We start from the raw sequence: 25680 nt of genomic DNA, 5'->3' as shown, positions 1-25680 counted from the left end.
AAATCCTGTTTTTCATGGGAAAACCAAACATTTTAAGCTCAAGTTTTACTTTGTTCGAGAAGTTGTTCAATCCAAAGAAGTGTGTCTAACACATTGCAACTCACAAGATCAATTGGCTGACATTTTGACAAAGCCTCTTGGCACAATCAGGTTTGAATTTCTAAGGGATTCAATCGGTGTTTGTTGCCTACAGTCCAAGGAGGAGTGTTGAGCATTGGCCTGCAATGCAGCAAACTTCCAGCAGCAGCATGTCTGTTTGAAGATTGAATTAGAAGCAACTTTTTGTTTAAATTTTGTATTTTTTTTTGTGATGTTAACAAGTTGGCAAGTTGCTTGATATTTAAAGCTAGTACTTTTAGATTTGAAAATGATGGATGTAATAGCTGATTTATTTTCAGCTTTTGACTTGTATTATTTTAGTTGGCAACTTGCCAAATTTGGTGGGAGTAGTTACGTTTAGGTAACTGACTTGCTTTTGTATCTCCTTTATATTTTGAAATGGAAATGGAATGAAAGCTGATGGGGGACTTTTCTCATTCGGTTACTTGCTGCTTCTCTTTGGATTTTCATTTTGTTCTTTTGTTTTGTTTTGCTTCCTATTTTTCATGAGCTTATGCTCTTTGTTGTTCATTGTTGCTGCTGCCTTTTTTCTAACAAACAGGGTGAAACTGAATTGTTATATAACAATTATCATGCAAATATTACGTAAAACTATTAGATTCTGTCACAAGTGCCATAGTGGATAGCTTGTGCTGATGAGCCTTCTGTCATTACTCATGATTTCAATGTTCAGCTAGATAAGTGAAATCATTTTTCATTTGCCTAAAACTGTAAGAATGCTAGCCTAGTTTCAAGCACAACATAGCTGGAAGACATCATTATTTAATCCAAAAGAAACAGGATAATCTTATTACAAGGGAAAATAAAAGCATACAAAAACTGGAAAATACAACGAAGAAGACTTCTTTTAACTTATTCCCTAATCTTTGCTAGTGCCTCCCTTGGTTCCGGTTAGCTCTCCTCCCATGCTTTCTGGTTTCAAGAGGCAAACAAGGGAAAAGCCAGGAAAGAGCACGATCCATGCGCTCAAAATTCCATTTCCTCCATCTCTTCCAAAAGATAAGTGTAGCAAAACCCTGCCTCAGCACTTAAAAAATTCCAGTTGATAGTGCTCATAGCATCCGAAGTTTTAGCTGGTGGTAATCCGCATGTTGCCTTTAAAGGAGGTCCACACAATCCAGCATTGTTATCAAATGAAGCTTCTGAAAATGACTGAAGCTGGGTGCTCGTTGGGATTGGACCCACCAGCTTATTATTTGAGACGTTAAGAAATGAAAGGAAATTGAGGTTTGCCAGCTGCAAAGGGATCTCACCATCTAGACTGTTGCTTGAGAGGTCCACAGACTCTAGCTCTCGCAGGTTTCCAAAAAATACCGGGATTGGCCCTGAGAAAGCATTATGTGAGAAGTTGAGGCTATAAAGTGCTTTGAATGTGCCGATTACTTCTGGTATTGGCCCTTCAAAGTTGTTGCATGAAATTTCAATGGTGGTGAAAATGGTCAGGATCTTCACTAGCTCCAACTCCAAACCTTTGATGGTAACTATTATTGAATCTTGATAGTAACCTTCAAACCGGAGATCTTTGAGCTCCAATTGGTTTTTATCCCGATTAGGCCGCATAGCATCCCACGTCCCCAAACATGTTAGATGCAGTTTACCACTAAAATTGTTGGATGCTAAGTCAAAAATTTGAAGCATTTTCCATCCACTTTTGTCTCCAGAACAATCAATGTGACCGCTGAAATTGTTGGATCGTAAAACAAGGACACGTAACATGGCTATACTCGTCAAATGGCACGGGAATGAGCCATTGATTAGATTGTTGCCAATGTCTAGAAACTCCAGCATTTTGCAATTGGCCAATGATTTTGGAACCTTTCCTTCCAATCGGTTTTGATTGAGATGCAGGGTTTGTAACTGACAGCTTTCTGAAAAAGTGTCAGGGATAATGCCACTGAGATTGTTTCCCCCCAAATTCAATACTCCAAGAGACACATTCATCTGAAAGAGGCATTGAGGAATTGGCCCCATCAAGGAATTATTAGATAGATCAAGTACTTTAAGAGCTGAACTGTTGCATATTGACCGAGGGATACTTCCATGAAAATTATTATTTGAAATGGAGAAAAAATTAGCAGACTGGAGGAAGCCACCAACGTGAGCTGGTAAAACAGAGTTGAAATTGTTGTTTGAGTAATCCAGATAGATGGCATGCAATGGAAGAATTGGGATTTTCCCATGCAATTGGTTGCCATGCAGGTCAAGAAACCGAAGAGAACGGATATTGGAAAGTGAAGAATGTATAGGTCCTGAAAGATAACAGTTGGACATGCTCAATTCTTGCAACTCAGTCAGCGGCAATAAAGCCTTGCACCACTCATTCCCCGTAGCTGATATATTTACTCCATCAAGATAGAGAAATCTCAGCCTCGTGAGGTTTTGAACAAGCATCTCTAGGTTTGGCCTCTCAAGTTTCAATGATCTTCCAAGAAGTGAAGATACAGATAAATCAAGAGTGACCAACCTTGTCAAGCGTGATATCTCTATTGGAATTTGCCCTTCAAAGCCAGCATTGGACAAGTTAAGATAACTCAAATTCTCCAGCTTATCAAACACAGTAGGAAAAACTGGCTTGAATTTGTTATAAGCTAAATTGAGCCACTGAAGATGTTGAAGACGGAAAAGACTACTTGAATTGTCAATTGAACTTGAAATTGATCTGCTGTTCAAGCCAAGACTGATAACATGGCCATCTACATCGCATCTTACACCATCCCAGGAACAACAATCTGTGCTTTGATTCCATTTCACTGGCACCAGCTTTCCTGATGATGTTTGACTGTAGCTGAAGCTGCTTTCAAGCTGAAGCAACAACTGACTCTGATCACTTTGACATTGAGCCGAAACCAAGACCACATCGACAATAAGCATAACCGATACAAAAGAATTCAAGAAAAGCAATGAAAAGAGTGAGATCCTCATTAGTATCAATAATGAGAGATACCAATACAACAAAGAGTTATGAAGAAGATAGCAATGGCACTAGGTTGAGGAAGGAGCAAGTGCACAACCACGAGTTTTCAGCATAACCTGTCTGAGTGGCAGCCAAATAAAAAACCAACCCTTTTAGCAAAATGTAGAATGAAGGAAGGTGGAAACTCTGAAAATAGAGAAAAAGCGGAGAAATGAGATGGTAGGCAAAAGAAAGAACCGTCAAACCTGTCAAACCTAGGGTGAGCATTCGATCGAATCGAATAAAAAAATTTCGAGTTAATTGAGTTTTCGAATCTCATTTTATCATCCTAACTTTATTTGAAGTATTATCGAATCGAGTCGAATGAGATGGAATTTGAATCGAATCGAATCGAATATATTTGTTCGAGTTAAATTTTAAAAAAAAAATTTAGGTCATTGTAACCACTGTCACCCATCGTAATAAAATTTGTCCACCTTAATCAAATTTTTTATTAACATTATCTTCAGATTCTTTTCTCTATGTATTTTGGAATTAAAAAATATATTAAATGTAAAAATATAATTTTTTTAATAAAAGTTATTTTAAAAGTAAAATGTGAAATTGATACCAATATAAAATTTTAACACGAATATTTTATGGCATAATTAATAATTTAAATTTAATATAAATATTCAATATGACTAAACAATTCAATAATATAAAGAATATAAAATGTGAAATTTAATTTAATAATATAAATAGTAGATATAAATAAAATTATTACTATTTATGTTTAGTGATTTTTTTGGATAATTTTGATTTTTAATTTGAAAGTAAAGGGTGAGCAGTAAAAGGTTACGGGGAAAATAAAAAGTTTGAGGGAAAGTAAATAGGGGGAGTAAAATTTTGGAGGGAAAATATTAAAAAAAATTGGAGGGGGAGGGTTTGGCATAGATGGGAGGTGGGATGGAAAGGGATTAAAAGTTTTAGGGGAAAAGTGGAAGGGAGTAAAAATTTTGAGGGAAAATAAAATGTTTTCTTTGGCATTTATTTTGTTCGGCTGAAGTTTGTAGCTTCTTTTAGCAACTTGGAAAAATCATACCAAGACTTTGATTGGTGTTGACGCAAAACTGCTGCCCTTCCTTGAATTAATATTTTTAATATAACTTATTATTATTGCAATCAAAGATGTAGGCATTATTGGTATAGAATTCTGCATCTTACAACGAAATTGTAGCATTATTTTATAGGCATTAGTGGTAAAAAAATTCAATGTCTCTTAAATAAAGTTTTGAATTTAAATTTTGTAGGCAGTAAAATTAACTTTGAGAACATTTGCTTCTTGGATTTAACTCGATTTTGGTGCAATATTACATGTGAAGCTTGATGTATTATGTTTTATCCCTCTTTGTCTTCTTTCTTTGACAATAAACATTTCTTTTCAGTAATTTATCATGAAGAAATTTTCTCCAAGTAACACTACTTTGATTATTAAAAGTTAGTATAATGGTTAATGAAATAGAGGCTTATGATTAATAAATTAACTAAACCGATATAATTTTGATTAATTTGTTTTCATTTAACTGAATAAAAGTAATAGATATATCGAAGTTACAATGTAGTTGCACAATGAAAAGCATTGAGCTGACTAAGTCAAAACTTAATTATTATATTTTTTTTTGTGAGTTATAAGAGGAGGGCAAAGTTTTAATAACAAGAGGACTAGCTCGACTCGAATCTAAGTCACATCTAAGATGGTGAACACCCTGATCATATCCCAACTGTTGGGTTTTAATTCAAATTTTGAAATCTATACATGTTTTTTTTTTCCAAATTGAATCATTTTAATGTTGATGACTATAATGGAGTTTACTTCATACTGTCATTGAATCCTCCATAAGTTGAGTTGAAGCTGGTGAAGATCCTAACCTTGTAGTGGATATGAGAAAAAAACAACACAATAAGAGCCATAGGATCAAATCAATCCTCCAATTGCAGACATTTATTATCAACTAATAAAATATTAAGACTACTAATTTCAGAGTTGGCGGCTTCCCCTGTGTGCTTTTAGATGTGACTTGGAATATAGGATGCTTGGAACACATGCCATTGCAATGCAAACCAGCTGGTTCTCTCATAACTCCCTTCCCATTCGCATTACAACCTGAATTCATATCTTCAACTTGAGGCCTTCAATTTTAACTTTGAACTTTCACAGTGAAGGCTTGATGAATTTCCATGAAGTCTTCTCAACTTTTAGGCTGTATGATCCTTATATTCTTTGTCTATTTCGGTCATTCTGGTGCAATGCATGTGAGGCTTGATGTATCATGTTTTGTCCCTCTTTGTCTTTTTTCCTTGACCATAAGCTTTTTTCTTCAATAATCTAATCTTGAAGAAATTTCCATCAATGAGTTGATTATAGAACCAAGTTTTGGAGTGAAACATGGGCACCAATTGCTGAAATATATATTCTACAATAGACTTAAGTAAATAGGTAGCCTTACCCTATCACCATTAAAAGGTTGGTTGAATCAAATCCATACACCTTTTTTCTTCTCACTAATAATATGCCAAAACCATATTGACTTCCAAAGTCTTTCTTCCTATTTTATCATTTCATTAAGATTAATTTTAGTTTTTAAATATCAAACTTATACATGACTTTGGTTTAATTTGCATTTTGATACGTGAACTTTGATTTGGTGCAATTATACACATGAAACTCAAATAGTGATTCATATGTATACATAAAACTTTGATTTTGATTCAATTGTACACATTTAAGGAAACGAGCACATACATTTATTTTCATATTGGATCAATATTAATGTAAAATAGTGCTAATGATTTGTGAAAATTGAATCAAATAAAAATTTCATGTATGACATTGCACATTAAAGTTCATGTATAATTTTGATATTTATCCTTCAGAATTTAGTCCTCTACTTTTTAAATTTTAAAACTCAAATCCAATTGTTAACACTATTATTTTATTTTGTTAAATTTGTTGGTGTGAGATTTAGAAATTGAAAAGAATATTCACTTGTAGCCCAGTGACTAAAAAGATAATATTGTAATGAATCTAAATTTAAATTTAAAGGAAAATAATTTAGCAGCTTTAACTATTATATCTAAATTTTGAAATCTAAAAGTTAAGGGACAAAATTTCTAAAAATAAAAGCACATATACTAATTTACAAGGAGTTCAAGGACTTATGTAATATTTTTCATTGATGCAAACAGAAACCAAGTAATATAATCACTATCGGCCATCCTTACATGATCAAAAGAATAGGAAAATTTCTTAACAATTTAAGCAAAATTCATCTTTGATTATGGTTGTTCTAAATATAAGTTATTTCAGATATGACATAACGCTAAAATTTGATTATGTTCTAAACCTCCAAACCAGACAAGAACAGGTGAAACTGAATGGTTATATAACAATTATCATGCAAATATTACGTAAAACTATTAGATTCTGTCACAAATGCCATAGTGGATAGCTTGTGCTGATGAGCCTTCTGTCATTACTCATGATTGCAATGTTCAGCTAGATAAGTGAAATCATTTTTCATTTGCCTGAAACTGTAAGAATGCTAGCCTAGTTTCAAGCACAACATAGCTGGTAGACATCATTATTTAATCCAAAAGAAACAGGATAATCTTATTACAAGGAAAGTATAAGCATACAAAAACTGAAAAATACAACGAAGACGACTTCTTTTAACCTAGTCCCTACTCTTTGCTAGTGCCTCCTTTCGTTCCGGGTAGCTCTCCTCCCATGCTTTCTGGTTTCAAGAGGCAAACAAGGGAAAAGCCAGGAAAGAGCACGATCCATGCGCTCAAAATACCATTTCCTCCATCTCTTCCAAAAGATAAGAAGTGTAACGGAAACTCCGAATCCAAAGCAAAACCCTGTCTCAGCACTTATATAATTCCAGTTGATAGTGCTCCTAGCATCCGAAGGGTTGTCTGTTTTAGCTGGTGGTAATCCGCATGTTGCCTTTAAAGGAGGTCCACACAATCCAACATTGTTCTCAAATGAAGCTTCTGAAAATGATTGAAGCTGGGTGCTCGTTGGGATTGGACCCACCAGCTTATTATTTGAGACGTTAAGAAATGAAAGGAAATTGAGGTTTGCCAGCTGCAAAGGGATCTCACCATCTAGACTGTTGCTTGAGAGGTCCACAGACTCTAGCTCTCGCAGGTTTCCAAAAAATACCGGGATTGGCCCTGAGAAAGCATTGTGTGAGAAGTTGAGGCCATAAAGTGCTTTGAATGTGCCTATTACTTCTGGTATTGGCCCTTCAAAGTTGTTGCATGAAATGTCAATGGTGGTGAAAATGGTCAGGATCTTCACTAGCTCCAACTCCAAACCTTTGATGGTAACTATTATTGAATCTTGATAGTAAAATGGATCGAGTGCTTCGCCTTCAAACCGGAGATCTTTAAGCTCCGATTGGTTTTTATTCCGATTAGGCTGCATAGCATCCCACGTCCCCAAACATGTCAGATGCAGTTTACCACTAAAATTGTTGGATGCTAAGTCAAAAATTTGAAGCATTTTCCATCCACTATTGTCTCCAGAACAATCAATGTGACCGCTGAAATTGTTGGATCGTAAAACAAGGACACGTAACATGGCTATACTCGTCAAATGGCACGGGAATGAGCCATTGATTAGATTGTTGCCAATGTCTAGAACCTCCAGCATTTTGCAATTGGCCAATGATTTTGGAACCTTTCCTTCCAATCGGTTTTGATTGAGATGCAGGGTTTGTAACTGACAGCTTTCTGAAAAAGTGTCAGGGATAATGCCACTGAGATTGTTTCCCCCCAAATTCAATACTCCAAGAGACACGTTCATCTGAAAGAGGCATTGAGGAATTGGCCCCCTTAAGGAATTATTAGATAGATCAAGTACTTTAAGAGCTGAACTGTTGCATATTGACCGAGGGATATTCCCATGAAAATTATTATTTGAAATGGAGAAAAAATTAGCAGACTGGAGGAAGTCACCAACGTGAGCTGGTAAAACAGAGTTGAAATTGTTGTTTGAGTAATCCAGATAGATGGCATGCAATGGAAGAATTGGGATTTTCCCATGCAATTGGTTGCCATGCAGGTCAAGAAACCAAAGAGTAGAGGTTATATTCCTCAAAGGTCTTTCGAATTCTACAAGAAAGTTCTGAGAAAGATTTAGATAAGAAAGACTTTTTGCTTTCCAAATCCAATTGGGTATGCCCCCATGAATTTTGTTTTTTGAAAGGTCTAGGTAGTTTAAACTAGTCTGATTTTTTAGGAAATCAGGGAACTCTGTTAAGTTGCAAGATCCCAACCCCAAGCTGTTAAATGTGGGGAAAGAAAGTAAGGAAATATTAGTAGTAGTGGCATGAATAGACAACCTGTTATATGAGAGATCAAGATAAGAAAGATTCCTCAGGTTTTGAAAGGCAGTCATTGGTATCAAACCACTGAAGTTGTTTGAAGAAAGTGACAGGTATTCTAGACCATGGAATTCAAACAACGACACTGGAAATTGCCCTTGTAATTTATTACTTCTAAGATCAAGGTAACGAAGCAGTAAAGAGGCCTTACCATGAAGGTCACCAATGTTGCCATCGAACTGATTTTCGGAAAGGAAAAGTGCCTGCAGTGATGGAATGCCAAACAAAGTTGGTGGAATGGTTCCACTTAACTTGTTTGTTTGTAAGTCAACACTCACTAGCTTAGAAAGGCCTGACCAATCAGTGGAATGAATTGTGCCATTTAATTGATTACCAGCAAGGTTTAGCTCTGTAAGATTTCTGGATGATGAAAAATTTGGTATTGGACCAGAAAAACTGTTTGAGCAAAAATTTAGATAGACAAGCTGGGAAAGTTTCTTCACTGTTTTGGGTATGGGTCCACTAAAATTACAAAATGCAAGCACTATTCTTGTCAACTGCCCAAGGTTACCGATAGATTCTGGAATTTGCCCCCCAATATGTGTGTGTGCAAGTCTTAGAGTCTGAAGAGAAGCATTGAGAGGAAACTTTTTAATCGAACCTTCCAGTACTTCATTGTTTGACAAATCAAGAGCTTGTAATGTAGGTATTTGGAAAATTTCTTCTGGAAGTCTTCCGCTCAAATCATTGTCATTAAGATGAAGGGAAGTTAAGTTTGGGAATTCTGCAAGGAATGGCGGAACCAAGCCAGACAAATTGTTGTGATCCAAGCGAATTACTGAGAGAGATCGAAGCTTGGAAAGGGAAGAATCCATAGGTCCTGAAAGACAACAGTCGGACATGCTTAACACTTGCAACTCAGTTAGTGGCGATAAGGCTCGGCACCACTTATTCCCCGTGGCTGATATATTTACGCCATCAAGATAAAGAAATCTTAGCCTCGTGAGATTTTGAACAAGCATCTCCAGCTCCAAAGATCTTTGGAATAAAATTACAGATAAGTCGAGGGTGACCAACCTTGTCAGGCGTGAAATCTCAACTGGAATTTGTCCTGTAAAGCCAGCATTGGACAAATTAAGATAACACAAATTCTCCAACTTTTCAAATCCCGTAGGAAAAGCGTTGATGAACAAATTAAAAGCCAAATTGAGTCGCTGGAGATGTTGAAGACGAAAAAGACTACTTGAATTGTCAATTGCACCTACAATGATTCCATTGCTCAAATCAAGACCGATAACATGACCACCGTCATCGCAACTAACACCATCCCAGGAACAACAATTCGAGGTTTGATTCCATTTCATCATCTTTCCTGGACTAGTAAATGTAGAATTGAAGCTGCTTTTGAATTCAAGCAACAACTGTCTCTGATCACTCTGACATTGGCCAGATACTAAAACCAAGTTGCTAATGCTAAAGAAAACTGCAATATATGAATTGAATGAGAACCGTGAAACCAGAAAAGTTTTCATTCTTTGTGAAGATATTGCAAGATGAAAGATAATTGTAAGGGAAGTTCACAATATAAATAAAGGGGGAGGGTGAAAGGTTGGATGTGGAGTAATTGCTTGGCTTCTTTGTTAGTTGTTCCATTCTTCAGCATTTATTTTTGTGCGGGCCTCTCCTTAGCAATTTGGAAAAATCAGACCAAAGACATTGATTGGTGTTGACTCAAACCTGCTGGCCACCCTTCAAATCAACCTTGACCAAGTCATCCAAACCACAAAAGGTAAACAAAACAAACCTAAATAAAGGATATAAAAAGCAAGCATGAAGAAAACACATGATTCAGAATAGCAACCATAAAAGAGTGAAGTGTTTGTAGTAATCGCATTTAGCTCTCATGTCTTTTAATGGAGATGACAGTGCCGACTCTTATCTTTCCATGAAGTATTATGAGAATATGACTTAATATTTTGTTTATATTTCAATACATGTAACTTGTCTCTTTTGGTTTTTCATCAACAGGATAAAACGGGTGTTTACGACAAAAAGCAGAGATGTGGTGACACGGGGATCAAGCATGGTAGAGGAGAGTGAAGACCTAGTAAAGCTCTTTGTACGAAAGGAAATTATTTCAAGTTGAAAATAGATATAAAGATTCATGATTCAATGTCTGCAATAGTCTGCAGTAGACTTAGATGATCAGATGAGAGGAGACTGAAGAAGGAAACTGGTAGCCTTACCCTATCACCATTCAATGATTGGTTGAATGTCCATATCAAGAGAAGCAGTCCATTTTGAAAGCTTAAATTCCGTGTCTTGGCTGAACCCTGAATTAATTCCGTACACCTTTTCTCACTAATAACAAAGCCAAAACCATTGACTCAAAGACCTTGTTGGTGTTGACTTCTTTGTTGGTTGTTCCATTCTTCAGCATTTTGTTTTTGCAACTTGGAAAAATCAGTCCTACAGTCATAAAATCCAACTTATCTTCATCCTCTCCTCTCTTTTCTCCATTGCTTACCCGTCTCTTAAACAATCCCTCACAATTCTGAATTCAGTATTTCTATTGTTTTGTAGACAACTTTTATTCATGTTCGATCATTTATTTATAAGTTTTGTTCGTGTTTGATTTGCGCTCATTAAGAATTTCAAAATAATCATATATAAATATATGGTAAATAAATAAAATAAACACGCAAACAATCAAAAAAAATATTAATATATAATAAATAAATAATAAACAAACTTTAAATGAACATAAATAAATTGAACAAGTTTTGTTCGTGTTTAATTCGTTTAATAAATGAGCTTTAAAATCTTATTCATGTTCATTTATTAAACTTGATAAAGGAATAGAAATCGAACTGGTCATTCATTTATAACCCTAGATATGCTACTACGTCGCAGTGGAGAGTGAGACTTGGATATAAAGACCAAGAAAAGCTCTTCGTATTCATGTTGAAAAAGATGAATAATTGCAAGGGATGTTGATAATAACAAATGGGGGGGCGAGGAAGCTAGGATGCTATAGTAGTGGTATGAATGCTCAATGATGCCGTGTAAACCAAAAACATAATTGCTGCGCCATTACTATTGCTGGATGATTCGAAAAAGTGAATGGGGAGAGCGGAAAATAAAATTACAAGCTTGATACTTGATGGAAGCTTTTGATACACTAATGGTGCATCATCAATGAAGCAAGAACCTTAGTGGCACCATGATTAAACAGATAATGGGTCTTTTACACTGATTTTATCCATATCTAATAACTTGTTGACTGGTTCACGGCCAGCAAAAGTGAGTCAGCTACACAAAATCGTGTTGCTCACTGCCATTCTAAAACCTGATTGCAAGTTTCCAAGTGAGTACATAAATCAACTCATTTTAGTCGATAAACTCATCAATGGGATTGCTCCTAACAAACAATTCATTATGAGGTAACAAGCAAAGCAAATTCAGATATGAAATTAACATTCTTCAAGCAATCGTGTTAGGATGTTTATGGGTTCTCTTCTCTGCATACAAGTTATTTCAGATTTGATATAATGCAAAATTGATGTCAAATTTTCACGATGGAGAAGTGCTAAGGTTCTTCAATGATCTAATCTAAGTGGTTGGAACCAGTAATCGAATTTACCATGTTTATAAACAAGACAAGAAATTACATTACAATTATCATGCAAGTATTAAATGAACTTTTAGATTCTGTAACCAAGTTTCATACTGGATAACTCGTCCTGATGAGGTTTATGTCATTGATGCAATCATGTTTCAGCAAGATAAGTGAAGAGAAGGCATTTTATGATTTTCTTAAAACTGAAAGAATGCTAGCCTAGTTTCCAACACAACATATCTGGAAGGAATATTTTTTCACTTTGGGATAATTCTACTTATTTAATCCAAAAGAAACAGGATACAGTTGAAAGTTGAAACAGAAACCAGAAACTGGATAATACAAGGAAAGAGACAGCTAAGTACCTCTTTTTAACTTATTCCCTACTCCTTAATCCCAATTGTTGCTGGGTCCTCCTCCTTTGGTTCTGCTTTACTCTCCTCCCATGCTTTTTTGTTTCACGACCAAGACGGGGGAAAAGCCTGGAGAGAGCACGATCGATACGCTCGAAATACCAGATCCTCCATCTCTTCCAATAGATAAGAGGTACAATGATAATTCCCAACCCAAAGATAAGCCCTATCTCGACACTTCAATGATTCCAGTCTATAATGCTCCCTGTCTCAGAATCTGAAGGGCTGTCTTCTTTAGCTGATGGCAATCCGCACGCTGTCTTCAAAGGAGGTCCACATAATCCGGTATTGTTTTCAAACGAAGCTTCAGAAAATGTTTGAAGTTGGGTGCTCGTTGGGATTGGACCCACTAGCTTATTAATTGAGACGTTAAGAAATGAAAGGAAATTGAGGTTTGCTAGCCGAAAAGGGATCTCACCGCGTAGGCTGTTGCTTGAGAGATCCAAGGAATCAAGCTGTTGCAATTTTCCAAAAAATGATGGGATTGAACCTGTGAAAGCATTACGTGAAAAGTTAAGGCCAAGAAGTTCTTTGAACTTGCCGATTACTCCTGGTATTGGCCCTTCAAAGTTGTTGTATGAAATGTCAATGGAGGTGAACATGGTCAGGATTTTCACCAGCTCCAACTCTAAACCTTTGATGGTAATTGTTATTGCATCTTGATATTTAACACCGCCTCCAAAATCTTCAAATTGGAGATGTTTGAGCTCTGATTGGTTTTTATCCGGATTAGGCTGCATAGCCTTCCAAGTCCCCAAACATGTTAGATGCAGTTTACCCCTAAAATTATTGGGTGCTAAGTCAAAAATCTGAAGCATTGATCATCCACTATTACTTCCGGGGCAATCAATGTGACCATTGAAGTTGTTGGATCGTAAAACAAGGACACGCAACATGGTTATATTCTTCAACTGGCATGGGAACGAGTCGTTGATTTGATTGTTGCCGATGTCTAAACCCTCTAGCATTTTGCAATTCCCCAATGATTTTGGAACCTTTCCTTCCAATAGGTTTTGATTGAGATTGAGAGTTTGTAACCTACAACTTTTTGAAAAAGTGTCAGAAATGATGCCACTGAGATTGTTTCGCCTTAGATTCAGTACTCCAAGAGATCTGCTCATCTGAAATAGGCATTGAGGAATTGGCCCACTCATGGAATTATTAGATAGATCAAGTACTTGGAGATTTGTATGGTTGCATAATGACTCAGGGATACTCCCATGAATGTTATTATTTGAGAGGGAGAAGAAAGAAGCAAACTGGAGGGAGTCACCAATATGAGCTGGTAAAACAAAGCTGAAATGTTGTCTGAGTAATCCAGATAGGTGGCATATGACGGAAGAATTGGAACTTGCCCTTGCAATTGGTTGCCGTGCAGGTCAAGAATCCAAATACCAGAATTTATGTTCTTCATAGGTCTTTCAAATCCTACAAGAAAGTTCTGAGAAATATTTAGGTACCAGAGATTTATTGATTTCCAAATCCAATTGGGTATTTCTCCATGAATCTGGTTGTTTGACAGGTCTAGGTAATTTAAGCTGTACTGATTTTTCAAGAAACCAGGGAACTCTGTTAAGTTGCAAGATGCCAATTCCAATGCGGTAAATGTAGGAAAAGAAGGTGGGGAGATATTAGTAGCAGGGGCATCAATAGACAACCTGTTATATGAGAGGTCAAGATCAGAAAGATTCCTTAGGTTTGGAAAGGCACTCATTGGTATCAAACCGCTGAAGTTGTTTGAAGAAAGATCCAGTAAAGTGAGACCATGGAGTTCAAACACAAACATTGGAAATTGCCCTTGTAACTTGTTGCTGCTAAGATCAAGAGTACCAAGCAGTGAAGAGGCCTTACCATGAAGGTCACCAATGCTGCCATTGAATTGATTTTGGGAAAGGAAAAGTCTCCGCAGTGATTGAATCCCAAACAAAGTTGGTGGAATGGTTCCACTTAGCTTGTTGTTACTTAAGTCAACAATTTCTAGCTTAGAAAGGCCTGACCAGTCAGTGGAATGAATAGTCCCGCTTAACTGATTATCACCAAGGTTTAGCTCTCTAAGATTTTTGAATGATGAGAAAGATGGTATAGGTCCTGAAAGATAACAGTCGGACATGCTCAACACTTGCAACTTAGTGAACGGCAATAAGTCCCGACACAATTCATTCCCTGTAGCTGATATAGTTATGCCGTCAAGATAGAGAAATCTTAGCCTTGTGAGGTTTTGAACAAGCATGTCTAGGTTTGGCTTCTCAAGTTTCAATGATGTTTTAGAAATTGGAAATGCAGAAAAATCGAGAGTGACCAACCTTGTCAAGCGTGAAATCTCAACTGGGATTTGTCCCTTAAAGCCAGAATAGGACAAATTAAGATAATTCAAATTCTCCAACTTATCAAAACCAGTAGGAAAAGAGGTCTTGAACCAATTAAAAGCCAAATTGAGTCGCTGAAGGTGTTGAAAACGGAAAAGACTACTTGAATCGTCAATTGGACTTGAAATTCCTCGAATGCTCAAATCAAGACCGATAACATGACCACCAGCATCGCAACTTACACCCTCCCAGGAACAGCAATCCTTAGTTTGATTCCATTTCATTAGCCTTCCTAATGGGGTAGCAAAAGTAGTAGAACGGAAGCTGCCGCTCAAATTCAATTCGAGCAACAATTGTCTCTGATCGCTTTGACATTGGCCAGAAACTAAAACCAAGTTGCTAATGCTAAAGAAAATTGCAAAAAATGAATTGAATAAGAGCCACGAAAACAGAGTCCTCATATTTTCTTTTTTGTGAGGTTATTGAAAAATGGAGAAAAACTGTAAGGCATATTGACAATAAAAAGGAATGGGGGGAGGGAGAAAGCTAGGATGCTATAGTAGTATCGTATGAATGCTCAATACTGCAGTATAGACCAAAAACGTTTTTACATTTGATTATTGGTTTCAATCATATTGGAAATTATGGAAGACCTCATTCAAAGTCTCTGATATGCAACTTACAGAGTGCTTCGAGGGACCTTTACTGGCTTACACATTGAACTTTCCTTCCATTCTTCTTATACCAAGAATAAAAACACGTTTTTTTTTTCAAAATAAACATAGATCCCTTAATTCTACCAAAGAATAATAGATCTGGGATCTTTGGTCCCTATATTGCTTTTATCTATGTCCCTATATTGACTGGTTCATTTTTGCACAAGTGGATCAGCCAGACAAACTTTAAAAGTTGGACTTCAAGAAATAATAAATCATGGTGTGGAATAATACACTAAATTAATATACTTGATAATAAGAAAATTTTGGAAAAATAAGAATAATACCTAATGGTAAGCCATTTTTTATTAAAAAATGACTAATGCTTGTGTGTAAAAATAAATGATCCATAACTCTTCTGTCAATGTTTAACTTTCATCCATTGCATTAACCATTCATTTTCTTTTTAATTTAAGTAACCATTCTTTATTCTTTATTCTTTTTTGAAGCAGAAGTAACCATCCATTGTTCTTATTTATATTTCATGTTCATGCATTGCTTTTACAATTATCTTTTTAATATTTTATCGATATTTTATTTTTATCCATGACCTTTATTAATACATTTCATCAATTTAATTTTTTTAAAATTATTTGAATTATTTTTCATGTGAAATATGAAAAACTTGATATTAATAATATGAAAAGGTTAAAATTGAATGCAAAAGAAAAGAATTAAACTTCATTTTAAAATAATAAAATAATGTTTCTAAAACAATATTCTTTCAAAATTTAAAAAAAAATAGCATTTAGTGTAAATGTTCTCTATAACATATTTTTGGAACAAAGAACCCAACCTAAGATAATAAACTTAAATGCTCAAGGAATAAGCAACCCAAGAAACCCAAACTTCAAAAACTCTTAAATAGTACCTATTATAGCATTACACTTAATTCAACAAACACCCGATGCAAAACAAAAGGGCGGGCAATGGAGTAAAATCCCTGAGCATGACCTTGTCGAGCTAAGAACAATAGCCTTGACTAGTCAAAAACAAGCACTCTCATGTAAAAAGATAATCCACGGATAACCCAAAAATATAAAGCAAAATTCATTCAACTATTCCATTATTCTGTCTATTGACATAAACATCGGAATGTATCGTGGAATATAAACTCCAACGCCCCTCTACCACACCTCATGTGGAACGTAAACAGGACTAATTCTCAAATTTTATCCAAATGCAGTGAGAAATTATAGGACCATGAATGCCAAAAATACATCGGCAGAGATGGGACGATTTGGATTATAATGAAACTTAAACAGATTTTGAATGTATTTTTTCATACAATAAACTTTGAATAGGCAAGGCATAGAGACAAGTGTATGGGAAGAGGACCACCATGGGTGCATTTTCTAGTTAATTAACTAGGATACCTTTATGCTTAGTTTGCTTAATTTTTCTTGTAATTCTTGGATTGAAAAACTTGGCAATGCTTCATTTTTATTTAGATTCGTTTCTGCTATTGAATTTTAGGGTTCTCTTTTGTGCTGTCTCAAGTGAGAAACTTGTGAAAATGAAACATAACTAAAATTTATTACTCATAATTTTGTCCTCTCAATTATAACTTAAATTTGATTAACTATCATAATTATCACACTTTGTCACTTTTATGCAAATATTTAAAATTTTAGAAACTTACCACTAACCACAAAGATCATAATGAGAAATGCTAATTCCACGATGAATTTGAAACTTCTTGACAGTGAATGGTATAAAAGGAGAATACATCAAATCTGCAAGTACCAAAATATACTTGCACATGCATATGCAAGCAAGAAGAGATGCAGAGAAGAGGAAACAATTTACATTTTAAGTCGGATTATCAGTGATCTAGAATGTAAATTACCCGAAGAGAAGAGATAGGATTTGGGCCGAAAAATTCGTATCGGTCATTGAAATTGTGATCTGAGAATAAAGCTCTGCCTTCGATCATACACATTGCAGGAAATGTTAGGTTAAAAAGGATAAAAAAATTTAAAGATTGCCTCCATATTTCCAGAAGAGATCTATTTACCTCAGAATTAGTTATAAATTCTAATTCTGCAAAAAAGGTTGGTATCTGCTACGCAAAATTCATGTCATCTCAAATCCTTCTCATGGCTTGTCATGAAATGGTATGCTCATTTTTCGGTTGCCGTGAGGATGATAGACTACTTCCTAATCGACGCAGAACTCCTTCCTTTGACCGTTTGCTCGGCATAGATTCAGAAAATCTGCAAATAGAGATAACTAACGTTAAGAAGCAAAACATTAGTTTCTTAAAGCCTCAAAGCTCAAAAAAAAATTTCCCATCCTTTGATGCTAACTACTATTCCATTCAAAAAGTGAGTCCACGTTGGTGATGGATAGGCGAGAAACGAGGGAAGTTTCCACAATGAAACCCAGTCACTGTCTGATGAAGATTTGCAATAGCAGTCCTAACTCCTAATCGTAGATAAAAGTGCAAATAAGTAAAAACATCTCTCTGATGTAAAAGCCATGCAAACCCTAAGATATGGAACAAAAACACTGGAAAAGATGAGGTTCTGAGTAAGAATGACATGGGAAGGCACATGAGCCTTGAACGTAGACATGTTAATTCTGATTCGAACTCATAAATCCAACCTGGTCAACCGACCCAACTTGACCCAATTTAACCATAAGAAGCCAACAACCCAAACCTGTTCAACCCGAACCTAAAACAATTCAAATTTGAAAATTGAAACAACCCAAACAGAAAATAATCTGACTCGAAAAACCTTAGCTTCAAACCTGGATGACTCAAACCCAAAATAACCTGAACTTGAAACGACCCCAACATGAAATTGATCTGAACCGAAGTGACTAAAAAATTTTAAAACACGAATTGACCAAAGCCAAAACTAATCCCACTCACGCAATTGACATATCTACTTGAATGTACTTAAATATGAGAACTCAGTCAGCACTTGGTCAGTGAACCCTACTTTCCATAATTTTCAAGGCTAAGGGCATAAATACATCCTACAAATACAAGAGTAGATACAAAAGGAAAACATATATACCTTGGAGAATTCGCACGTTTTTCAACTGGTTGATTTGCTATACTGGATGAATTACTCCCAGGTTCTTCAGCAGCCTGATATTTAGTCATCAAACAAACAAGTCGGTCAATCTATACCAGCTGAAATCACTGAATGCAATCTTTTCCGGTCATTCACGAAAACAAAAATAATTATTAATAAGCCATTCTAAAACCTGATTTCAAGTCTCCAAGTACATAAATCAACTCATTTTACTTGAGAACATGATTGCTTGTAAACATCTCCAAGTATTTAAATCAAACTCAGTAATCATGGGATATTAGCAGAGGATTCACATTCAAGGAAATTACGTCCATGATATTACATCTACAAGAGGGAATAAATATCTGAAAGAAATGTACTGGGAATACTTGGATAATGGGCAAACTAAAGACTGACACCAAGCCCTTACCTCTTAAAAGGATTAAGTGAGCCAATTAAGGCAACAGTAGCAGACAATAAGCTGGCCCACTCTCCTTGAAGAGTTTTAGCTCTTACATCTTGGTGCAATTCAAAGAGGAGTGGTTTCTCTCCGTATAACCACTACCTATATCTGGAAAAGTTTTGCCCAGATACCGTTTATCCAAGCATCACCTTTCTATAAACAAAGAAATCAAATCAAGTAATGAAAGCATCATCAGGAATGCCCACCTCAGAAGTATTATCTTTAGGAAAACCTTCTTTTATTGCTTCATTTGATGCAGGATTCACGTCCCATAGAAATCCATTTTCAGTTCCAAGAGAGAGATTATTGAAATCTCTATCCACAGCTCCCGAACGAGGCGCTATATATGCTACATATTTTTCTGAGATGCCATGTATATAATTAGTTAGGTACTTCCTGCACCTTCACTTGATGTCATAGTTAAGAAAAACACAAACTGGAAACAAAAAAACCTGCATAATCTACTAATACACCCGTATTATAACACAATCATATTTTTCACCAAGTATGATGCATGAAAATATGCATATCCATAGCCCTAGAAGGTTCCAAAAAGCACTAAAAGGTTTAAACTCCTTTCATGAAACTAAATAGAACTCATGGGACCTTTGAGAAAGTTAAAAAAGACGAATACACTTATAGCCCAAGGACTATATTCCTTATCATTCATTTCTGACCAATCATATTGAAACCAAGGTGCATGCTTCCAGTCTTGAAACAAATAATTATAATAACAAGTACAGCAAGACAAACAACCAAGAATGAACGCACCTGCTAAATTATGAAGAGCAAGCTCAGCAGCTTGCTGCTGAGCATCCCTCCTTGTCTTGCCCATTCCAACACCAATCTTCTCCCCAGTGAACAAAACCTAAATAAAATAAGCTGGAAAAATGAGATGCTTTCTGAAAAGTCAAAACAAATTCACAAACTACAATCAGAGAAGGTAAAGGAAATAAGGGAACAAAGAGTATTAGTGAAGCTAGTTTCAAGAAAAAAATACATGTCAATACCACAAAAAACAAAGCATTTTCACAATATTACAAGGCGCAAACACAGTTGAAAATTCAGATCAATCCAGAAGAACTCCATTTATTAGCAAGGAAGTACAGCTTTCACTGACCTCAACAGAAAACTGCAAATCCTTACTGGTGCTTACCACAGACCTGAACTCAACCTGTAAAATACAAATTTGAAAAACAGTAGATAGATTAAACAAGGCAATCAAGCTTAACTATAAATAATCATGCACCTAAAGAGCTGGTCTCCCCTCTATTGTTTTTTGTACACTACTTTACGCTCATCAGCACCATTCACAAGAAAAGGACCCACAAATAAATTGTGACAGTCGTACTCATGAATGGTCATTGAAGTCGTATACGATAAAAAGGAAATTTAATGGATGAGATCCTAACCCTCAAAGTAAAGGTACCTTTGAACCACATCTTCGTCCAATTTCTTGTAGAACACCTATCGACAAATGGGAGGGTAGAAGATTCATTTTTCCACCTTCAGACTGCAATTCTCTAGTAATAGAAGGCAGATGATTCTGAGTTCCACCTATCTCTGCAAGTGAATTCAAACAATCATTTACGGAAGTTACTACCCAGTTATCTAAAACCGCCTTTACTCCAAACAATAATAATAGATGTTCATGACAAACCTTGGAACCATGTCCTTCCACAATATCTAAATTCATCTAATTTAATGCAACAATACAAAAAGACCCAATTCAACTCCTCCATTCCATGTTCAACTCTTCTACCTGCTTTTGGATTTTCTAGACAGCTTCTTTTCTCATTTGAACGATTATTTATCAATTACACTTTAACAAGCATATTTATCTCCATATACTCCATAACTTATCTGCCATGCATAGTAGCTCTGATTATTCGTTATTCAAACTATTTTACCTAGTAACATATTTACAAGACCACAAGCCTCCTTTCAATAGAATATCAATATCATGCAACAACTGAATGACACAAGACAAGCATAATAGCTTCAGAAACCTGATAAATGAGCAGTAGGCAGAACATTCTGCTTCGGTGTATCAAGTCCAGTACGTGCCTGAAGCATACAAGACAAAATTTAGGATGCGCACAGGTTAAATGAGATAATTCTAGAGGAATTTTGATCAAACCTCTTCAATCTTCACTTGGGATGCATACGATGGTAAACCAGTGGAAACAGAACCAGGTGCTGTATGAGGAAACGGATTCTGATAACCTCGCAATTTATCAGATTTTAATACATCAGATTCTTGTGTAGTGCCTGATGGTCGATCATTTAGATGCGATTCATTGATGTCTTCTTCCACCAACCAACCTCCCTGAGGCACTACTGATGATGATGATGTCTGTATCGGAAATTTAGGTAGGAGTGGAGGTTGGATCGAGCTCTGATTCCTTAAGTCTAAACTCTGTTTTATGCCAAGGGCTCTTCTCTTCATGTCATAATCACCTTCACTACCGTTGTTATCTCTTCTTACAGAAGCTCCAAGCATCATAGGATTTGAAAGCAGACCAGGAGCTCCAAGTATACTAGGTTCTAAGATAAAGTTAAAAGTAAAAAAATAAGGCCAAATACACTCCAACCCAGTAAATAATGCCTTCTGCTCAAAACAATAACATTAAACTGAAATCCTACTCTGAGAAGGCAATGGTGCTACTGAAGATGCAGGACCAACAATATCTGTAACAGGAGGCTGAGAGGTTTCAGACCGCAACTCAGGGTTATTTGTAACTGGACGAGTGGAAGAGTCCAAAACATGCTTCTCCTCCTGAATAAACTATAGATATTATAATAATGAAAATTAAGGGAAAAAACACATTTCAAATAATAAAAAACTCAAAATGGCAACACACATCACTAGAAGCAACTGAAAAGAATGAACATATCCAAAAGATGGCAAAGTGCAACACAACGTTATCATGTGTATAGTTTATTAATTGTTGCTAGAGCATTTATTCAACAAAAGTAGTATCCAGACCAAGGACAATTGGCAAATTTATATTCATTCACCAAGTAACTACCAAACTTACAGACTGATTCATCCTCCGCTCAACTTCAGCTCCGTTCATTCCTTCACAGATAGGAGCTCCATTGTTCCCATTTGAAGCAAAACTAGCTTCCTGCAATCAGTGACAAGTAAATACTTGAAATGCAATTGGAAATTCAAAGATTCTCATAACTAATTATCATATATGGTCAATTTAAGTACCTCTGACATCAAATAGTTGCTCACATCAGGGGCAAGAGGCAGATTTACCACCTCATCTTCATAAAAAACTTCAGACATCTTCCGCAATACATTCTCATCAAACTCTCTAAATAAAACATACCATCAGAAGTTAGAAATGCAGACATCAAAGGATGATAATGATGGATAGCCATCTACCACACAAAATTAATGGCTTACTTGAAAAACAAACCCCTGGCATTGCATGCAACATTTCTTGCCACACAGAGGACTGGAACTGCATTTGCTGTCTAATAAAGAGGGAAAAGATTTTCCAAGAAAAAAATCAGAAAAGGAAAACAATATCTCAGATTATTAATAAGTTAGCTCACAAATAGGCACAGCATGTACCTCCGCCTGAGGAGCATAATACGGAGCAAATGGGGGAACTACATGAACTCGAGGTTGATCCTTATCCTCCCAGACCTTTGAACGATCATCAATTACCATTGCCATCTGTGGATGGCACTTGCCATCACGGAACACATTTAGCAAAGATTTCCTGGAACCTGTAAAAGTCATTAAGAAAACAAAAAGACATTACATGGTTGCTAAAGCAGTCGACAAAGTAGTAGCACCAACAAGAAAGGGAGGCTACCTACTACTACTACAGGTTCATTGCTTGAAGAGACAATTTTCACATATGCTAATAGAAAATTAAGAATCAGAAACTCAGATTCCAAAAAGAATTAGAATTAATTTCTAAAATTTCATCATTTGAATGATAGCACACCATGACTCAAGTACAAAAGAAGATAGTTAAACTCGTTAATCGACTTGCCAGATTTGACACAAACAACTCGGTCCAGTAGTTGTTTTGAACCTATCAGATGTGCCCCAGGATCAAGAAGCCTCCACATCTCTAATGCATAATCTCTTTCAGCCATAGTACAAACATATACTTCAAAGCGCTTTCGTCCTTTCGCAGTCAAATAGCTTCTCAATTCATCCCACGCTGGTCGTAACCTCACCAGCACACTGGTATCCCGAATCTGTACAAAGAAAACTATTCATAAATGAGAAAGCATACACAACTTCATATTCCAAACAGAATCCTTATATTCATCCATTGTTTCACGTGTTACATTAAGCACTCATCAAAATGCCTATATCACGGAAGGAAGATCAGCTCAGTAAATTACAAATGATACAACATAAATCCCAATTTATTTTTATCCGTAAAATATGCCAAAAAGGGATGGAGCTTCTTTGTTCTAACTTCTAAAACAACCGATGGAATCCATATCGATATTATGTTTCTATGAACAATCATTGGAGAACACAAATCCACTAATATATAAACAACTAAATCAACAAAAACACATCAAGTCAATAATTGTTTCTCTAACCTCAGGATTGATACGAGTAAGCACAATATTTCTGTCCTGCAACCTAATCACAGGCCGAACAACTTTCTCATGGCCATCAGACAAAGGTGGAACCTCTTCCATCTGAACTTTAAACATTTTTCCATTATCAACAACACAATCACTCTCCGCGTACTGCTTCAACAGCAACCGATCATCTATATACCTTCTCAATTCAGCCGACATCCCTGAAAGACGAATCGGATCACTCTCCCGCGCAATCCAACCCCTAAGCACTTCGATCCTATCCTCAAACGACTTCATCGTGTTGGCAACAATCAACGTTTCATCGAGATCGAAAACAATCGCGAGACACCTCAAGTTAAGCATCCCTAAGCAAGAATTGTACAGTCCCGTAGAGACCGAAAAGCACCAAAAACAAGGAAACTTCTTCTGTTTACTCGGCATTGCCACTAAGTGCACCTCTTCATCTCCAACCAAAACCACCGCCGTCTAAAAAAAACCACAGTCAAAACTAATTAATTAAATTATTTTTAATATATATATTTAAAAAAATTAGAGGAAACCTTGAATTCGTAAAAGCAAGAGGCGTGAAGATGAATCAAATGCGGCTGTTCTACGGGAAAAGGGGATTCGAGCTTGCAACGAACGGGAAATGAGGAAATCGTGTGGAGAATCGAAAGAGGAATACATCGTTCGCTGGTAGGGGAGATGTGGTGGATACGAATCTCGTTATTCGGGAACTGGAAATTCGAGTCCGTGATAGGGATAGTGTTCAGTTCACCCAAAAAAAAGTCTCCATGATACACCATGGATTTAAACCCTAATCGACTCATTTTTTTCTTTAAAAAGGCGAAAAATTCAAAATCCCAGTTGGATTCGATAATATTAAGGAAGAAAAGTGGGATGGTAAAACAGTAAAATGTAAAGAGATTTAAGGCTTAAAGATTAAAGAAGAATCCGTGAAGTGAAGTTCTTCATTACTCTCTCTCTCTCTTTTTCCTCTCTCTCTTTGTATTTTTTTTCTCTCCCCCTTTGGGTTTTTTTTTTGTTTTTTTGGCTGGGTTTCAAAGTATTTATAGCGGAAATGATGGGTTCGTTTAAATAGGAGGTGAGGTTTGGATGAAATTACGAAAATACCTGGATGTACGGTCCTGTTTGGGCCAGTGAAAATCCGAATCTGATAAATGAAAATCTTCATGATTTTAGTTCTCCGTAACCAAATCCAAATCGTAGCACGTTAAACGTCGATTTTTAAGTTTTAGCTTAGTTTGAGATTTTGATTGAATTTTATTAAATTTATTTTAAAACATAAAATTAGATGGTTAACTTTAAAAAAAAAGTTAAATTATAATTTGGGGCTTGAATTTAATATTTTTTATATTGGGGTATATTTTTTTTCTAAATTAAATCTTAAACTTGACATTGTTCTCGCATTAGAACTTGAATTATAAAAAAAGTTGTTAGAAAAGTTGGACAAAAAGTTCATGCCCTAGTATTAGAAGAATTGTTAAGTTCAAACCCTTAAAAGTTATTCCCTTTAAAAAATGGTAAACTATCAAAATAGTTACTTTTTGTTTATCTCAGGCTACATTTTAGGCATTTATGTTTGAAATGTTACGTTTTAGTCATTTACATTAACGTGTTGTAACATTTTAGTCACTGAGTGGTTAATTGTCGTTAAAGGTATAACGGTAAGCTGACGTGGTACATTAAATCATCATTTCAAACAAAAAATTTAGGTTAAAAAATATAATTTTTTCGCTTTGAGAATAAAAAAGGAAAATTAAAAGAACATAAAAGAAAAAAAGTTAAATTGCTCAAAATAAAAAAATATGGAGACCAATCGTATAATTTAACCTAAATTTTTTGTTTAAAATGATGATTTAACGTGCCACGTCAGCTTACCGCAACACCGTTAATGTCAATTAACGGCTCAGTGACTAAAATGTTACAACACGATATTGTAAGTGACTAAAACGTTACATTTCAAACATAAGTGACTAAAATGTAATCTTAGACAAACAAAAGTGACTATTTTGGCAATTTACCCTTTAAAAAAATACAATAATCAAATTACAGTAAAAGTATCATATAAGCCCTTGTATTACGAGTCAAATTGCATTTTTTTCCTTGTACTCAAAAAATAATCAAATTAATCC

General features: G+C 35.7%; 2 protein-coding genes and 2 pseudogenes across 8 annotated transcripts; all 4 read right to left on the bottom strand.

The window, feature by feature from the left end:
• Positions 1–862: 862 nt before the first annotated feature.
• On the bottom strand, positions 863–3173 carry LOC105787129 (receptor-like protein 34; annotated as a pseudogene).
• Positions 3174–6577: 3404 nt separating this feature from the next.
• On the bottom strand, positions 6578–10166 carry LOC105786566 (receptor-like protein 7). Its single transcript, XM_012613071.2, has one exon. The coding sequence runs from the start codon at positions 9939–9941 to the stop codon at positions 6768–6770; it is 3174 nt and encodes a 1057-aa protein (XP_012468525.2). The 5' UTR covers positions 9942–10166; the 3' UTR covers positions 6578–6767.
• Positions 10167–11549: 1383 nt separating this feature from the next.
• Positions 11550–16036, bottom strand: LOC105786567 (receptor-like protein 47; annotated as a pseudogene).
• Positions 16037–17139: 1103 nt separating this feature from the next.
• LOC105786568 (RNA polymerase II C-terminal domain phosphatase-like 2) lies at positions 17140–24579 on the bottom strand. Of its 7 annotated transcripts, XR_008188850.1 has the most exons (18): positions 24085–24578; positions 23540–24010; positions 22972–23182; positions 22542–22699; positions 22371–22441; positions 22173–22278; positions 21994–22083; positions 21599–21731; positions 21093–21499; positions 20962–21019; positions 20382–20515; positions 20073–20126; positions 19724–19820; positions 19159–19313; positions 18920–19060; positions 18490–18563; positions 17773–17890; positions 17544–17679 (listed from the first exon to the last, which is right to left on the bottom strand). XR_008188850.1 is itself a non-coding variant. In XM_012613073.2 (16 exons), the coding sequence occupies exons 1-16, from the start codon at positions 24352–24354 to the stop codon at positions 17571–17573; spliced, it is 2598 nt and encodes an 865-aa protein (XP_012468527.1). In that variant the 5' UTR covers positions 24355–24577; the 3' UTR covers positions 17140–17570. The 7 variants fall into 7 exon arrangements, 1 of the variants encoding a protein (XP_012468527.1); XR_008188846.1 differs by lacking the exons at positions 17773–17890; positions 18920–19060 and adding an exon at positions 17140–17389 and having other exon boundaries at positions 17481–17679; positions 24085–24577; XR_008188847.1 differs by lacking the exons at positions 17773–17890; positions 18920–19060 and adding an exon at positions 17140–17385 and having other exon boundaries at positions 17481–17679; positions 24085–24577.
• Between the last annotated feature and the right edge of the window lie 1101 nt (positions 24580–25680).

The sequence above is a fragment of the Gossypium raimondii genome, chromosome 1 (genome assembly GCF_025698545.1).
Source record: "Gossypium raimondii isolate GPD5lz chromosome 1, ASM2569854v1, whole genome shotgun sequence".
NCBI classification, from domain to species: domain Eukaryota; kingdom Viridiplantae; phylum Streptophyta; class Magnoliopsida; order Malvales; family Malvaceae; genus Gossypium; species Gossypium raimondii.
Note: the sequence above shows the minus strand (reverse complement) of the source record. Positions and strands in the feature narration are given on the sequence as shown.

Excerpts from the sequence above, each read along its gene's own strand:
- LOC105786566 (XM_012613071.2), bottom strand. The coding sequence starts at position 9,941 with ATGAAAACTTTTCTGGTTTCACGGTTCTCATTCAATTCATATATTGCA.
- LOC105786568 (XM_012613073.2), bottom strand. The coding sequence starts at position 24,354 with ATGAGTCGATTAGGGTTTAAATCCATGGTGTATCATGGAGACTTTTTT. Across the intron at positions 22,700-22,971 it reads AGTTGTTTGTGTCAAATCTG|GTTCCAGGAAATCTTTGCTA; the intron begins GCAAGTCGATTA and ends TGACTTTTACAG. Across the intron at positions 20,127-20,381 it reads GACGAAGATGTGGTTCAAAG|GTTGAGTTCAGGTCTGTGGT; the intron begins GTACCTTTACTT and ends TGTATTTTACAG.